Consider the following 16,791-nt stretch of genomic DNA (forward strand, 5'->3'; position numbering starts at 1 on the left):
GACCAGACCTCCAAAATAGCACAGTGACATCAATTAAGATTTCCTCTAAATCCCTTCATTCACATTACAGCTGAGAGTGTTCAGCGTGCTTACTCACCATTGAGATAACTAAGATATCATCAGAGGGTGCCAGCTTGCAGACACAGCGTCACTGAGAAATAAAGTACATAGCAGCACTTTGGCAGGCGTCATATTTTAGAAAAAACGGAGCAGGATCAACCTATTTTTTCTAGGTTTAATAGTACTCCAAGGGTGGGGCGATTGATTGGCTGCTTGCTAGGTATACGCCTGCCAAGACACTCCTAAAAGCCCTGACTGTAAACATGCCCCAGATTTACTAAAGCATCATGAGCCAAGTCACAAGGCGAGGGGGCAACAGGGTTCGCTTGCAGAGAAAACCCAAAGGGGAGGAGAGAGTAACACAGCTGATATTAATCTCACACCGAGCTCTGCTTATCTTGCATGCACGACACACATTTATCCCAAAAAAACACTATCCATCTCTGCCCTCTGCAAGCCGACGCTGCACAACAGCACACAGCTTCAAGGCTCTCCGTTTGACGTGATTTGACAATGGACTTGATAGCGGCGCGGGAGCTCCTGACAGAAGCCGACAGAAGTCGCTTCAAGGTCATCGCAGCACTGATCCTCCTGATATTTGGGCAAAGTGATGGTTATTTCATCGTCGGTGGCAACCGAGAGCTATACTGTAGTATGCCAGCCAAGTCAGCAAAGAAACACTGTTTGTCTGCACAGTTAGAGGACAGAGACCTCTGATGACTGGGTTGGGGCAAACTTCACATATTTCCTTTCCATCTTCACATGAATGGTTTACCCAGTCTTTATTGAACTGTCAACAAAGAAATCACTGGGGCTACATGAGTGGACTCGGTTACATTTAAAAGGGTAAACTCGCAAATTGATGTACAGCGAGTAAAAACTCTACAAACCTGATAGAGACAAAGCCAGAGAGAAATTGGGGCAGAGAAAAAAAATTGCTCGTTACTGGACTGTAAATAACAGCTGACGGCACTGAACCAGTCTGAGAAAGAGTGCGATGCTTACTGTATCTGTAAGGCCAGGCAATAAGGCTCACAGATGTGTTGTGTTGTTTGTGATCACTGAGAGTGATGGTGTGGCTTTGCTGCAATTTTGTGTGTGTACTGTTCGCTGTGTATTATGTTCATACTTGGATGTACTGAGAGACAGCTGCACCTTGCAGATAATAACCAGAGCATGACAGTGTGTAAGTGCAGTGTTTGCTGTGTGTGAGGATTATGCAGCAAAAAAAATGTGTTAATGGTGCCACACGGTTACATGTGCAGTCTTCGGAATCAGGGCGACAACAGAAAACCGTGAAATGACTGAATATTTTTTGGAAATGTAGAACAGTTGTGTGTACTGTACAAGCTGGAAAATTTCCCCCCTTCACCCTCTGAAGAAAGAACATCTCCCCCGACACACAAGGAAGAGGCCGGCGTATAAATAACGCTGCATACCTCTAAAAGCAGAAGAACAAGGGGGCTGACACAGACATGATGCTCTGCTCTGTAATTATTGGCTCTTAGGTGTCATCCTGATGCACTCTGGATTGGCACGCACCCACCCAACACTCAAAGCAGCAGAGCGATGGAGCGCGGTGGTCTATCACGGCTGAAAGCGTACAAAATCCGGGATATTCACTCGCCGAGACACTCTATGTGGTATCTGAGTGGGCTATTCAAACACAGGCTGAAACACAGAGCGACGGAGACAGATAGTTGGTATAATTTCCTCACTCACAATTCAAAATAGACGTGCCTGTGCTTGTCATGTGTGGGATGCCTCTTCAACCTCTCTTTCTCCCCATCTTCCTCCTCTCCTCTCTAAAAGATGTCACTGGAATCTGATACACACAGATTCAGATTTCAAGAAATGCATTTTTTTGCTTCTAAAAAAGGAAAACAATAAATCAGCCAACGTTTGTTCAGCCTTCCTGATACAAAAACATCATTACGAAGTGTGTTAACCCTTTATCATTCCGCCCTCTTTTTTTATCAGAGGTAGCGGTGGAGGACGGGGGATGTTCAGGGGTAGATAAGTAGGCAACAGTTGATGTCAGTGGTGTACATCATCTGAAAGCTGCGAACCCGATGATTAATTTGAGATGCAGCACAGCACTGTGTGTCAAGTTGTTCTAGTCATCGATAAGGAATAACATTTTATTAATTAAACTAGAATGGCACTCGGAGAGCGCAGACCTCCGCCCCCCTCTCCGTTCAGCTTGCATCATCATCCACGCGTATTTTTGTTTATGTTGAGATCAGCTGTACGTAGCGGAGCAGCGTAAAACACTTCATTCAAACTGGACAGAAACAAAATAAAACTCACCAAAACCGTCGTCATTACTCTTTCCAACAATCAACAAGTGTGCTTTGGTCGAACTCAACTGTAATTTCAACGAGTTTAATGTGAAAAAACGTTGAATCTATAGTTGTTACCCAGGTGTGAACAGATGTACTTAATGCTGTCCACTTGTGATCCGATAACTGAGGACGCGTGTTAATACCAGCTCTGAACAGGGCTTAGGTCTCTAGTTTGTGGTTGTAAAGTGACATGAGGCTGGGATTATCCTAGAAGTCACAACAGGTCATTTTATACCTGTTTTCTAGTTTCATATGATACCAGTATCTTCCCTCTAGCTTGAAAACCCAGCCCACAACAACCGCCGAAAGACAGAATAGCGGATGGCCCGCCAGCGGACCGTCAGTGGTTCAAGGGGTTAATGGGGTTTAAATTAATTTCATGAAAGCAAACCATGTTTTTTACATTTATAGTCAGCATTTTTTTAAAGCAATAGCCATTCAATGTATCTAAATTTTTTAATTACCGCTCTATATAGTAGTTTTCAATGTTAGTGGCGGGGTCCGCCATTCCCGCATTTGCATTCACACGCACAAGGGATTCACAGGAAATGATTCATGCGTGTAATCCAGCATCAATGCTTGCAACTCTGGCGTATCACAGCTGTAATAACTTTTCTCCTCATGCAAACTCAACAGTTTCTTCACAGAGATGTGAAGCAGTTACAGGAAATGCAATGTGTTCGTCACTGAGGTCAGCACCCCGACATGATCATTCGTCAAAAATGCTTCCAGAGAAACTGTGATTTTCAGCATTTTTTGAACAGATAAACTAGTTGCTCTTCTGTTGTGTTTCTGACAAACTAGCTGCTCGAGGAATGTTTGCCAGCTGAAATCCTAAGTAACTTTAATGAGGTATTGGGAAGCTTCTGACTTTCCACATCCTAATCCACCCTCTACTACTTCAAATGTTTTCTTTATTTTGTAACTTACTTATGTCATTACACAGAAAAAAAAAATACAAGCACACCAAGAAAGGTTGGCTTGTTGAATGACATGAAATCTACGGCTCGGCCAAGTGGACTTGAAGAAAGAGAGAGAGAGAAAAAAAAAAGGCATTTGCGTTAACTTGGCGCTGCGAGCATCCAAATCCAGCTGGCTTGCACATGCTTGCAGATGGTTTCTGCTACGGCTTGAATCCCATCAAAGTACACTTCGATAATCTGCCATTTTCTAGCATTGCACACTTGTCGATTTTTAGGGCACCAGTGGAGCTGTGTGCAGTTTACTAAGTGCACTCACTTTGGACTGGCATGTGTTGAAGGCCTTTAAGTGCGACCGCAGCACACAGGCACAACCCTCTACCCTGTGTGTGTGTGTGTGTGTGTGTGTGTGTGTGTCTCTGGAGAGGCCCTTGATGAGGAGAGCAGGCAGGAGTCTGCTGCTCTCCACTCATCCACCACGACGTTAAGTAGTAAGGACGAGAACTGGTCAAGCACATTGGTTTTTACGCTCCTTGCTAATGGTTTTTCTTATACACATCACACACACACACACACACACCTCCTGACTGTCACATCTATTTCCTGTAGCCATGCCGCTATCAGGAGTCTGGTGAGCTCAGGACCTTTACACCTGCTGCATTAGCCTCCATAGTGTGGCTCATAAAGGTTATTCTGCCCTGACATTGTTTGAAAAAAAAATTCAACTCTATCTCCGTCAACAGGTGTCATTCATATCCATAGTGCTTCCTATCATGAAAACATTAGTGCTACACCTGCATGCAAAAGTCAGACAGATAGGATTTCTATAAAGTCAGACAGTAACAGAATCCAGCTCAGTCTGTATACTGTAACATACAGTCAGCTGGGCCTCATCGACACACACACCTCACTCTCTCTTTTCACATACACTCACAAGTAGGAATAAGAGGCATGTGGAGCGCATTAACATACTGGAAATGAATCAGGAAAGTTCTGACTTTTAATGAAAGATACATGAGACGACTGCTTTTAACCATTTAAGTTCTGCCTCAACTGAAATGTAAAAACCGGAGGTGTTTCCTGAGCACATGCTTATTTATGTAGTGCGTCGTTGTTTTTAGATAATAATGGTGTGCGGTAGTGATATGTCTTTAAGGGGCATAAAAAGACTTTATTTCATTTTTTACAATGCGTATCAATTTTGAATACGTGACCAAATAGTTGAGTCTTACTAAATAATAAGTTATTGTAGTCATTTATCATAATTAGGGCTGTCAAAGTTAACGCAATAATAACGCATTAAAGAGGCAGTAGGCAGTATATTTTTGGCATCATTGGGCAAAAATTCCATAATAATCTTTCAGCATATTGTAATTCAAGTGTTCTGAGAGATAACTAGACTTCTGCACCTCCTCATGGCTCTGTTTTCAGACTTTAAAAAATCTAGCCCGTTACGGGAGACTTTGACCAATCACAGGTCATTTCAGAGAGAGAGCGTTCCAATTGACTGTGCTCCGGTCATGTGACCGGTACTTGGCGTTCCTTCAACAGATCTCAACATGGCTGCCGCGTCACAAACTTTCTCATTTTACAGCTAAACGGTACACTACAAGATGATTCTGAAAACATCTGAGGAGAGAAATAGGCTTTAATGTAACATAATATTGATTCATATTTGATCAGTGCTGCCTAGTTTGACCGTTTGGTCGGAGTTCGGAGTGATTGAGAGCCGGCTCTCATAGACAGCACATGGACAGCGGACCTCAGATCAGCTCTTACTGCTTGTTTTCCTCCGGTCTGTGATATCTTGCAGATAAATATATGATGTATATATAAATATATACATCATATATACATCATATATATTTTAAGATTATTATTTTTTGGCTTGTTTGCCTTTATTGGATAGGGACAGTGAAAGGGAGAGAGAGAGAGGAAATGACATGCAGCAAAGGGCCACAGGTTGGAATCGAACCCTGGGCCGCTAGATATTTTTTTGTTTGTGGTGCATACAAACAGCTGTTTGCGGCTTGTGACTCTCTCTCGTTCAATCTCTTTAACAAACAAAGACAATAAAACATGATTAGATGATAGTCAAGACTTGACCAATCAGATTTGACTATGTAAGTTCTTAGTCAGGGACACCCCTACACTGAAGCGTGACAAAAAAACATTTGTTTGTGTGTCATATAATAAAATGTTATGTTGTGAGACTTGTCCAGAAACTATATAAATCCTACATGCTGCTTCATCTCGCTATGAAAAGTTAAACTCAGTCCATCATAAAAAGGTGTTTTTATGTGTCACAGTAACTATAAAACTATGAAAATCTCTGCTGCATGTTAATAGTGATGCGGCAAACTACATTTTAGTTTTGTACAAATCTAGACTGCAGCCCAGCAATCCAAAAAAAACAAAAAACTAATGCCTCTCTTTAACCTCACATTCCTCTCTGTCCATCTCAATTAACAGCTACAGCATTATTCCTCGCTGCACGCCATTGTCTTCAAATCAAATGTTCCTGATCGAAATCTGCACAGACTGAACTTTTCTGTACATTCCCTGGAGCGTGCAAGTGCCGAAGCCATTAAAGCGTCTGAAACAGACGGAGTTGATGTGCTGTAATTATTCTCCATTGTTGCGGCTGTTACGGCATTACATGCAGGCACTTGTGAGTGCCACCTCTGCTGGAAGCCACAGACTGCTTTTCTTTCAGGATCAGTGGGCGTGTCCTTGCCGGGTTTTAGGTGGGCATCGGAGCATGTCACGAGCATTTGGCCTGACCCCCCCCACCCCTCCTCAATCCCGCCGCCCCTCCTCTGCTTCTGCACTGCGATCCACACACTGCCAAGGTCACTGGATTAGCATGCATGAGAGAAAGCGCACAATATTCGCCGAACATGAACCAAACATAAACGGGAAAGGACAGAGTACACTGAGCGTACACAGCATGCTCGGTAGCTCCGTTTTAAGGGGCATTTTGATTTGCTTCTTTACTAGCAGCCTCTGTGAAAGTATGAAGACTGAAAATCTTCCCTTCTGATCTGAATATTTCCTTTGTAATACATTCAGTACATTACATGCAAACCTTGTATACAATAGTAATATATGATTAATAAGTAAAAGTAATAATAGTGAGTCTCTGGATGCCTACTTGTGATGCTGTGGGTTTGAAATCTGGTTTATTAAAGCTTTGTTGTGACTGGATGCCTACTTGTGTCAATTACTAATATATGATTAAAATCAAAATACCTGCAAAAAGACACAGGATTGACAATGATGATTTCTGAATATCAACACATATTTTATTAAATGTCCCTTTCATGGGGGGATAAAAAAGGCATGCAGTATATTATAGGATATTCAAATAGCTTATGCTGCATCTAACCCCAAACCTTTCAAGAAAACATGCACACAAACACCAGATTGGAGGACAAAGTCATTCTGAATTGATAAAATAAGATATAATGATTACCACTTAGTGAGATTAAATATAAAAATAAACTACACTGGGGTTAATGCGGTTGGGAAATACACTTTCTTGCCAAGTCTGGCATGAGACGCTTGATATCATTCTTGTGTCTGTATGGTAAATACAAAGCTACAGCCAGTGTCTATGCTAAGCTAAGCTAACCAGCTGCTGGCTGTAGGTTCATATTTAACATGGGAGTGGCTTCGATCATCGAACTGTTGCTTTAAGGTACCAGAAACACAGCAGAAGCAGGGTGACATACAATACAGTCCATGCACATAAAAAAAAAAAAATCAAGAGGTTGCCAAACGCCCTAACCAGCTCATTAATGTAAACTGTGCTTAGTAAGTGCAGAACTTGAATTTCTCCTTCCTGTTCCAAGTGAAAGAAAAAAGAAAAGAAGAAATATAAATCATCTCATCTCAGCGCATATCTGGAGAAAGACAGTAACATCCTGCCTGAGAGATTTCTGATAACTAACAGTGATACACGCCGCATGCCTAACCGATGCTCGCTGCTTCAAGTAAGTCCCATGATCCTTTGTGCCGTCTCTCTGCACAAGAGCCGTAATGAAAAACAGACAAGGCTCTCCCACTGCAGCGACCACAAAAACCTCCACTCACTACACATGAGAGATTAGCCCGCTCATTAGGAGAGAAGGAAGGAGCGAGAGGAGAAGGAAAGGAAGACAAAAAGAAAAAGGGACGCCTTTCCAGGAAAAAGGCCACGTTGAGGCAAGGGTCCCCTCGAGAGAAAACAGGCCGGGTCCCCCTTTTCTTACAGAATACACCAACTAGAATGGAGGTTTGAACCGGCGACCTGCTTTACATGTTTTGCATCAATGGCGTGGGCTGAATTGAGGCTAGTTTATATACGAAACGTTTAGCATGTCAGTGGTGCAGCAGACCCTGTTTATGCAAAGCTGTGCTCTTAATGAATAGGTTACAATCTGTGTCAGTGACGTTTAAATAAGATTTTCTACACCGTATTATCGGCTGAAAAGCATGTTGTCTCACACTACTACTTATGCTCTCCAGTTGAGAGAATCTCAATCACGAACTGCTGCCGTCAAAATACATGAAATTTAGATTATGGATGCTGAGTGGGGCAAAGCAAAGCGGTGGGGAGAAAAAAAGAAACATCAGTGGTTTGCAAAACACTCAGATGCTGGGAACCAGCCTTGGGCCAATTTAATCCATTTAGTTCTTTGAGAAACAAGTTAAATGGCTCAAGTTGTTCCTGGGTATGAGCGATGCCAATTTGAGATGGTGCATGTGAATTACCGCGAGACGCCTCCATGAGTCGGCTGACGAGTGAAGAAAAACAAGCATCAGATTGTTGTTTCGAGAGGGAGGAACTTCAAATTCAGACAGGTAGTGTTTACAGGAGCCAACGCACCGCTACATCCATATAAGCCTGTACTTTGGTTGCTGCTGGGTCGGCACATTTGCCTGTATGAGCAATGTTGCAAAACAGAGACGAGGACAGGATAAAAATACATTGTAGGAGCCAGGGAGCTACTCAACGTGCGAGCTGTCCTTTTCCAGCAGCTACAACACAGGATGTTAAAAATATAAGTGTTTAGCAACACTTCCCCTGAGAAGCAGTCAATTTCCCCTGTGAGCCGCATCCAAACAGCAACCTTATTTCTCTTTCTCCTCATTTGTCATAAGCTGCCATCAATGCATCAATCAATTACCAAAAAGCTGTTAGCTGAGTAAATGTGAAAAAACAGGCAGCACTATGTTTTTATATTATAAAAGCTTAATCCACAGCCGTTATAATAAGAGGAGTGCTGCAGAGTGTGTGGAGTAATTACATGCAATGATGAAGTCAGGTGCAAAAAAAAGGTCTTCCATTCAATCAGTGGATTCGCCAGGAGAGACATTAAGTTTATATTTGTTGCATTTAGCTGTACAATACCAAAAGGCCAAATTGGGGGAAAGGCCGAGTGCTTTTACAAACTACGAAGGCAGACTATATGTGCTGCAGGATACTTACTAGGCCCCAAATTGTTGCACTTTTTTACTCTCCACCAGAGTAACACTCTGAGGAGTCACATGTTATACCATGCATCACCCCATTGTCCTGTCAAGGCTCAGGGAGAAAAACACACACACAGTAAATTCAGTGCTAAGTGACATTAAAAAGAGACCGTCGGGGTACAAACTTATAATTGCATGTTATTTATGAGAAGTGGTGTTTGTAGTTCAGGCGCCTTCAAGTTGGCACATGTACATGCGAGCCTGCAGACACTTGTGGTCTCTGACATGTCTGTGAAGACACGGCTGCAAAAGCTGCACATTTGTGGCAGCTGTGTTTGTTGTCTTTGTTCAACATTCACCTAAATTATGTTATTTTGTGTGGAATTGACAGATTGCTAAACTCTGAGGCCCTAAATTACTGCTGCACACAGAGGTAGACAAAGGCAAGCTACTCATTTTGTAGCTGGTGACAATTTTTGTTGGCTGAAATTACCAGTGTTGTAGCAAATTTCTGGAGAAGGGTCTATCTGTAGCCTCGCAGGCACGCCCACTTAACTACACGACACGCCCCCTGAGATGACTTCTGGGATTAAAGGTACTTATTTTAACTCAAACCATGATGTTTTCCTAAACCTAGCCAAGTAGTTTTTGTGCCTGAACCGAACAAAGTAGTTCTGGTGCCTAAAGCTGGGGACACACCAAGTCGACATAAAAAAACTAGGGGCGATGAAGGTCACCAGTTGAAGACACCACAAAGACTACAGCAAACGGTCAGTTAGCACGTACTTTCTGCGCCTGCGTGAGATGAAATAACTCTCCACACCAGCAGGTCGCGGTAGTCTGTATTCGTCATTCAAAAAGGGAAACCGGAAGATCGAGGACTGCAGATATACAAGCCGTTGTTATGATACGTACATGAAACAAAGCAGCGTTTGCCGACCGTTTTCACGACACTCTCACTCACTACTTAGCTTCATTCCAGATGGCCATGTCGCTGTGAGAATATCCGTGTATTGGAATGATCAGATGAGATGAAGATGAAAAATGAGAAGAACCTTCTGTGTTTTTCCTCTTGACTTTACTCGTTGACTTTCCTCACGTCCGTTTCTCTTCTTGTGCACTGATTCGTTTAAGCTGAACCGCCAATCAGAGCGATTTCTCTCACCGACGAGCTCCGCCGCTGATTCAACATGCTGAATCGGCCGAAAAAACTCCAACACGGGCCGACTACAGCCGACGGTGCGGGACACGCCTCGAAAACTAGGCCGACGGACACTCACCAACGGCCCCAAACTGTCCGAAGGTCGACCGTCGGCTTGGTGTGTCAGGACCTTAGAGAAAGACCAAAGCTAAAGCTGCATGTCTCAACTAGTTAGTTGTAGTACTATGAATGAGATAGGTATAACTATCTATCTAGTTAGCTGGACATGCTAATGTTTACATCTTACATTAGAGCAGATTAAAACCATCATAAATCCATTCCTCACATTTCCGCTCTTGTATTTTTGGTTTATGAAAGGATCGCTCTTCCTACAGCCCAATGCACATCACTTCAGCATGTTGAGAAATCCAAAGCTTGACAAACCCTCCGTGCCTAGTTACGGTTGCTAAGCTATGATTGGACAATTGCTTTTCCGGGGAGGGGTTTAGTAAGCAATCAGCAACAATTGTAACACTGGAATTGTTTCTTGCAATGCTTATAACAGTCATGACAAAAGCGTGTCAGGTAATTATTTCGACTTACTGTAAGAGAAACTGATGCGCGGCGTGACATCATCCTCGGTGGCCATCAGTGATTGGAGGCAGCCAGCCAATAGCAGCGCAGCAGCCAGAAGACAGTGGACAGTCGCAGCTAATGTCCACATGGTTGCCTGATCCTCTCACACAGACACACAAATTCACACCGTTTGTTTTTAAGATTCCTTGGAATTCATTAAGCTCCTCTCGACTCCGCAGAGCTTTATTTTCTCACTCCCATCTTCCTGCAGGCTGAGGGGGGAGCGAACGTGTCCTTGACTTGATTCTCGTACTCCCAGTGGTCCTTACACACGGTTAGCAGACTCTTACAGCACAGAGAAGAGGAATCCTTTTCTGGATTAAAGGCTGCTTGTTGTCATCTACTCATAGTGCTCTTCGATGGATCAGCACTAAGCTCCGACCAGTGGCCATTTAGCAAAAGTCATTTTGGATCTGTGGAGAGAAGAGAGAGAAGTTGTTTCTTTATGTTTGATCCAAGAACATGTAAAAAAGAAAAGATGAAACAAGCTAGAATAACAGATCCAGATCCAACTTCTGACGCAATAACCACCAACTACAAAAGCAAAAGAACTGATACATTTGGCTGCGGTTCATTGTGGTGGATGGTGGGGATTTCACTGCAAACAACGAACCGAGAATTCATGAAGTTAAGGCGTTTTATCACCCAAAAATCACGGCCTCATCTCTATGACCTGAGACTTTAGCAAACTGATGGCTTCAGCTAAAGCCTTGATGGCAAAAACAAATATTTATGCTTCTACTGTTTTACTATTTCACCACATTGCCAAAGAAAAACTCAACTAAACGGACCGTTCAGACCACCAATCGGCTAACGTGAACACACACATCATGTGGTAGTTTAAAGGGTTCTACAAACTTTAAAGTCTAAGTGGATGTCCAATTTGCACTGCAGCCCACAACGTTTCTCTGCGAGATAAAACGCATGTTGGATTCTTTTTTAATCCCCGTATTTAATTATGCTGTCATCAACAATCGGTGAGAGATCCCCAAGAAGATAAGATGGCAGCTTGGCTCTAATTTTGTGGCTATGTGGGGGAATAAATGAAAGAACAGCGACTCCCGAGACAACTCTGTAATTTGTCTCAAAGAGGCGCAATGAACACATCTGCTCTCTGACTTTTATTGGCCTCAGTGTGAGTGTGCAGATAAGGTCCCGGTTATGTAGATGTAGGCTGAGATTTTTTATTTAGTAGGGGGTTGGTTTTCTTGGAAAACGCTTGAAATAGGTACTATACTCCCATCTGCTTCATCCCTCTTTGCTAAGCAAACACCGAACATAAACTGTATAGCTCTATGATTGAAATAAACTGGAAAATTGTGTCTTAGTGGTTCTTAAACCAGCAATAACACATTTTTGGACACTTGGCAGCAGAGACAGGCTGTAAACACAACACCGACAGACCTTTTAAGTTGGTATGGTGAATTTGCTTATTTACACATCCTGCCGATACAAAGGTACTTTTATTTTGAGTCATGTTTATGGTCACTTGGCAAATGAAAGTCCAATATTCACTCTCCTTTTTAGCTCTGTTTTTGGTCTCCACCAACACCTGAAAAACACCTGAGGGAAATATCTGGCTCTTAAGCTGCTAAATGTTCCACGTTCCCCAGCTAGTTGCCAACTTTATCTGAACAGATGTTTAGTAAGGAGCTTTTTATCTGAAAACAGCCACCTACTCCGGCCAAAAATGACGCTACTGTATGAGAGAGGTGAGTGAACGAAAACAGTTAAGTTGGGCCGGTAAAATGAGCTGAAAAACACCATAAAGCGCCGTAGATCTGAGGAGAAACGCAGAGTTGGCTCTAAATTATCTGAGTTTGTTACACAGTCATTTGATCCAATGTAATATAAAATGTTGATTATAGCCACTTTAAAACAGCCAAGCTAACAGCTCTGCCAGGCTGCATTTACTTTAGCAAAGCAGCTCTGTAAATTAAATGTTAATGTCAACATGCAATGAAAATGCTAAAAGGCTGTTTAATGAGTGTAATGTTTACTATACAAACCATCTCAGTTTTGCTAATTAGCACTAAACACAGTACCGTTGAGGCTGGGGGGGAATGTCACAAGTTTTGGTTGTGTTAACAAATTAAAATGTTGGTGCTAAATGAGAAGTGAGTCACCAAAATGACTCAAATCAACCTGAGGGGGGCATGAATGTTTGTACGATATTTCATGGTATTTCATATTTAGGTGTGGGTCAAAGTGGTGGACACATTACGCATGAAACAGTTGCAGTGAAACTGTTTGCTTTGCTTTGATTCTCACGATTTTACCAATATCCTAAGAGTACAGACATCTAAGCCAGTGAACACAGCAAAGCCTGTTCCTCACTACTCCTTATTTGCCCGACAGCGCTGGATGTTCCCCCCTGAGCTCCCACATAGGTGGTGACGTTTAGAAAGTAAACACTGGAGAGCACATGGTGTCTCTGGCTGAGAGCTTGCATCACTGCAACAACTCCCACAGGACCCCATTCAAATATTTATGGTAGCTAATAAATCCAAGACGGCCGAGGGGGGGGTCAGTTAGTGGCCCCAGGTTGGCTGCTGAAGAATACCATTTCAAACCTCTGATCAACCTGCTCATACAATAACTGAATGCAGGACAAACAGATTTACAACCCTGTCTCTTCGCTACCTGCCGGTGCAAAGACTACAGACGGACTAGTTGTTTAACACACCTACAGACTGGCACCAGGCAAAATTAGCAGCTTGCTGATTGAATGGCTTGTTGAGTTGATGGCTGGTAGCAGACAGATTACAGGTCACTGGCAAGCTGTCTGTCTTTGGTAACTGGGGGGTTATCTGTCTCACCTTTGCTATGGCAAGACCGATAACACTAGTTTTACTGAATAAAACCTCTCATTTTTGCATCTGTGCCTCGCTGTCACACCCTTGTCTCTGTCCGTCTCCTGGGTCTCAACCAGTGGACCGATATGTCTGTGTCACTCTTCACTTCACTACCAGCCTGCTTTTGGTTCCTGCTGCTACGCTGAAGCAAGCTGAGCGGGAGGCTGAAACACCTGCCCATGATCCCGTAACATCTCCCTCCTCCCTCCCCGGCTGGTCCATCTCATTGCCTGCTGAGACTGCAACAACAAGCTTGGCAGCCCAGCGTGTGTCGCTCGCACACCCCAGGTCTCCATGTTCCCAGGGCTTATCCTTGTGCGACTCCAGAGGTCTTTTAAATTTTAATGAAAAGAGGAGAGTGCTGTTGGGAGGGTTTGCTGGCACTCTGATAAATTAGGAAACTTCTCGGCCAAGTCTGTGGGGCAGTAATGCATAAATAAATATCTTAACACCATAGGCGCAGTTTGAACTTTAAGGTTGGGGGTTCACAAGAAAAAATCTAGAGGGAATGTAATGTGTACAACGAGCTGAACTTTTGTCAGACACCCTGCTTCTATGTATTCATGTCGTTTGCTTTGAAAACCGCGAGGAACGGCTGATTGGTGAAGTTCAAATGAGGAGTTGTCTGTACGATACCTCCTCATTTCACTACAGAAACCTAAATAAGGGGCAGCTTGCCGGAGGGAGATCGCCGGAAGGTTTCCTACTTGCTGTTGGCTATATTGTTATGTCATTTCCGATAAATAACAGAATAAAAAACATGTGTTTTTAGTTTAAAAAGTACAAATGTAGGAAGATATCAAGTATCACCCATCTTGTAAGCGTGGATGTATAAGGAGAACTGGATACGGCGTTGGAGGCGGGCTCCCGTTCAATCCTATGAAAGTTGCTCAGTGGCGCATGATGCCAAAATGGCACGTGGCCGTGACCGTCACGGCTTGCTAACCCCACCTCCCAACCCTTGGTCCAGCCTCAATCGGGTTCTCATTCACATGAACGGAGGAAGGGAAATGACTCTGGATTCGACTATTAGTGCATTTTACAACTTTAAGGACCTCATGATTTAAATAAGGGCTATTTGAGTGTTTCGGCTGAGAAGTTGATACACCTAAAAAAAAATGATCCGCTCTCTTCATAATGTAAGTCTATGGGTAAAAGTATTTTTGGGCCGAATGGCATCATGTGATGGACATGGATGTTGTAGTACCGCTGTTTGGCCACTACGAAAAATTGGGATCAACGACCGGCGCTCTTCCTGGGGGCTTGCTTGAATGTGGTTACATCTCAGGTCTGATCTCAAGCGCACAGCTGATAGGTACGAGGTTTGTTTACATGACGTAACAGAAAGTGCGTATTTAGTGTGGACGGAGAGCTCCAATGTTATTATAAGTAAATAAAAAGACCACAAATCTATCTTCTTATCTTGTTGGTTTCTTATTCTATCAATATGAAGACACAACAAGGTCGATATTATTCATCATTACAATAAATTATTAGTTATGTGTTATTATAAAACATATACATATCCCTAAATACATTTTTGGCCACGGGAACAAGGGGGTTCTGTGAGCCCCCTGAACCAACATAAACTGCACCTGTGCTTAACACTCTTGCATTGACCTTTCAGTGCCCCAAAAGGTTGTTGGTGGTCGCCATGTACGGTCACATTATCTAGAGAAGAGGTTATAAATGGTCACTACATGGACACTAGATAACAGATGACAAGTGGTGGGTAAAGACCTGAATAAATGGTAAACATATTCAGGTCTTCAGGTCAAAATTGCTGTAATAATCATTACTGTTTGCCAAATTTATTGTACTTAAATACCTCAGTTATGATCTATATGAAAACGAGACTGTTGCTCAGATGTGAAGTAACTATAAACCAAATGAAAGCTGCTTTCTTTGTAAAACCTTTTTTGATATGACATCAACTAAGTCTTACAAAAAAATTCAATAAATCTTTGTTCCTCGAGTTAATTGTATTCCTTGTAGTGTCTTGTATTTGAACACTTCTCTCAGGTGCCTCCACACAGAAAACAGAAATTGACGCAAAAAAAAGAAAAAAGTTGGTGTACTCAGTCATATGTCAATACGAAGAGGCCCCCGCAACCGACTAGGAAACTTAAGGTATCTGGGGAATCCAAACTACAGTATGACTCACGAGTGTGAAGCGTAAAATGTTCATATAAGTGAGGCCAGCACCCGGGGAGGACAAGATGGATGTTCCACAGCCCGGAGGCAGATCTGCTGAGGCCTAGCAAGTCCATTAAGGACAAGTAAACTGATGTAATGTCCTGTTTTCTTTTACATATGTTTTTCTTTCAACACCATGTCACAAGGACATGCGTTTTAGTCAAATTATAGAGTCCTAATCCATCCTGAAGAACAACGAGGCGTGGATCTGAAGAGAACGTATTAAATATTAATAAGCATTAAATCATATTTGACAGCAAGTACTCCACCAAAGAAAGTGATCTTATTAGAAGCAACAATTACAGGACTTATAGGATTAGAGCTCTATTCAACTGGAGCTGTTAACAGTACGCTCAGTGCCACAGGACCCATCTGCTCATCTAGGAGAAGGTCTGCTGCTCCTTGTATCTCTGAAGGGTGAATCTGGTGCCATATTGCTTAAGGCAACAGATTCATTAACCTTCCGAACCTCCCTCGAGGCTCCCCTTTTAATACCTGCATCTGTTGAGAGAGAAAAAGGATGCGACAGACGCATTGGACGATACCCTCGTCCAGGTCACGGCAAGTTCACTGGATGGGGAGCAGCATGAATGCTAACCATTTGGATAGCTTTGTGTAAACGACTGGGCTTTGTGCTCGGCAACCAGCTCCCAATAACTCATCCCCGCAAAGTGACTCGTCTCTCATTTAGTCTTTGGCACAGACTGAGGCAGTTATGGAGATAATCAGCGGCCGGGCAGGACCCTGTGATGAGAGCGCTATCACAGAGCTCGACATGAGGCTAGATTAGGCCGGCGTCCAATCCATTAACAGTATCATGAGCACATCTAAGCACAAAGTGAAAGAGAACTAGAAAAGCATTTCCATTTAATCGAGCAGCTGCAATCAAAAAACTTTAGTGTCTCAGTTTTTTGCCAGGTTTAAGGGTGACTTTGTAAGACTGCCAACTGAAGATCAGTAACTGCTCCCAACAAATGGACAAGTTTAAATGTTTTCATAAGAGTCAAATGTCTGTCCTTGTCTTGTAATGACGTTAAAGCTGTTTTTTTTTTTTTTACCACGTCTGACCCTAAAAACAACATGGGTGCAGGTTACTATTCAGGAAGATTTATGGAGCCATTATGTTGAGAAGAAAAGACCTCAGGAGGTGACTGACAAGGCAGAGACTCCTCGCTGTGTCT

The 16,791-nt window shown here is 42.9% G+C and overlaps 1 protein-coding gene across 1 annotated transcript in view; it reads right to left on the reverse strand.

Moving 5' to 3' along the window:
* sema4bb (sema domain, immunoglobulin domain (Ig), transmembrane domain (TM) and short cytoplasmic domain, (semaphorin) 4Bb) overlaps positions 1-16,791 on the reverse strand; it is a 53,023-nt gene that overhangs the window by 24,430 nt on the left and 11,802 nt on the right. Inside the window, exon 2 of the mRNA XM_074611506.1 lies at positions 10,527-10,972. Within this exon, the coding sequence (XP_074467607.1) occupies positions 10,527-10,647 (121 nt within the window). The 5' untranslated portion in view covers positions 10,648-10,972. The remainder of the gene's footprint in view (positions 1-10,526; positions 10,973-16,791) is intronic.

The sequence above is a fragment of the Sebastes fasciatus genome, chromosome 2, assembly GCF_043250625.1.
Source record: "Sebastes fasciatus isolate fSebFas1 chromosome 2, fSebFas1.pri, whole genome shotgun sequence".
NCBI lineage: Eukaryota > Metazoa > Chordata > Actinopteri > Perciformes > Sebastidae > Sebastes > Sebastes fasciatus.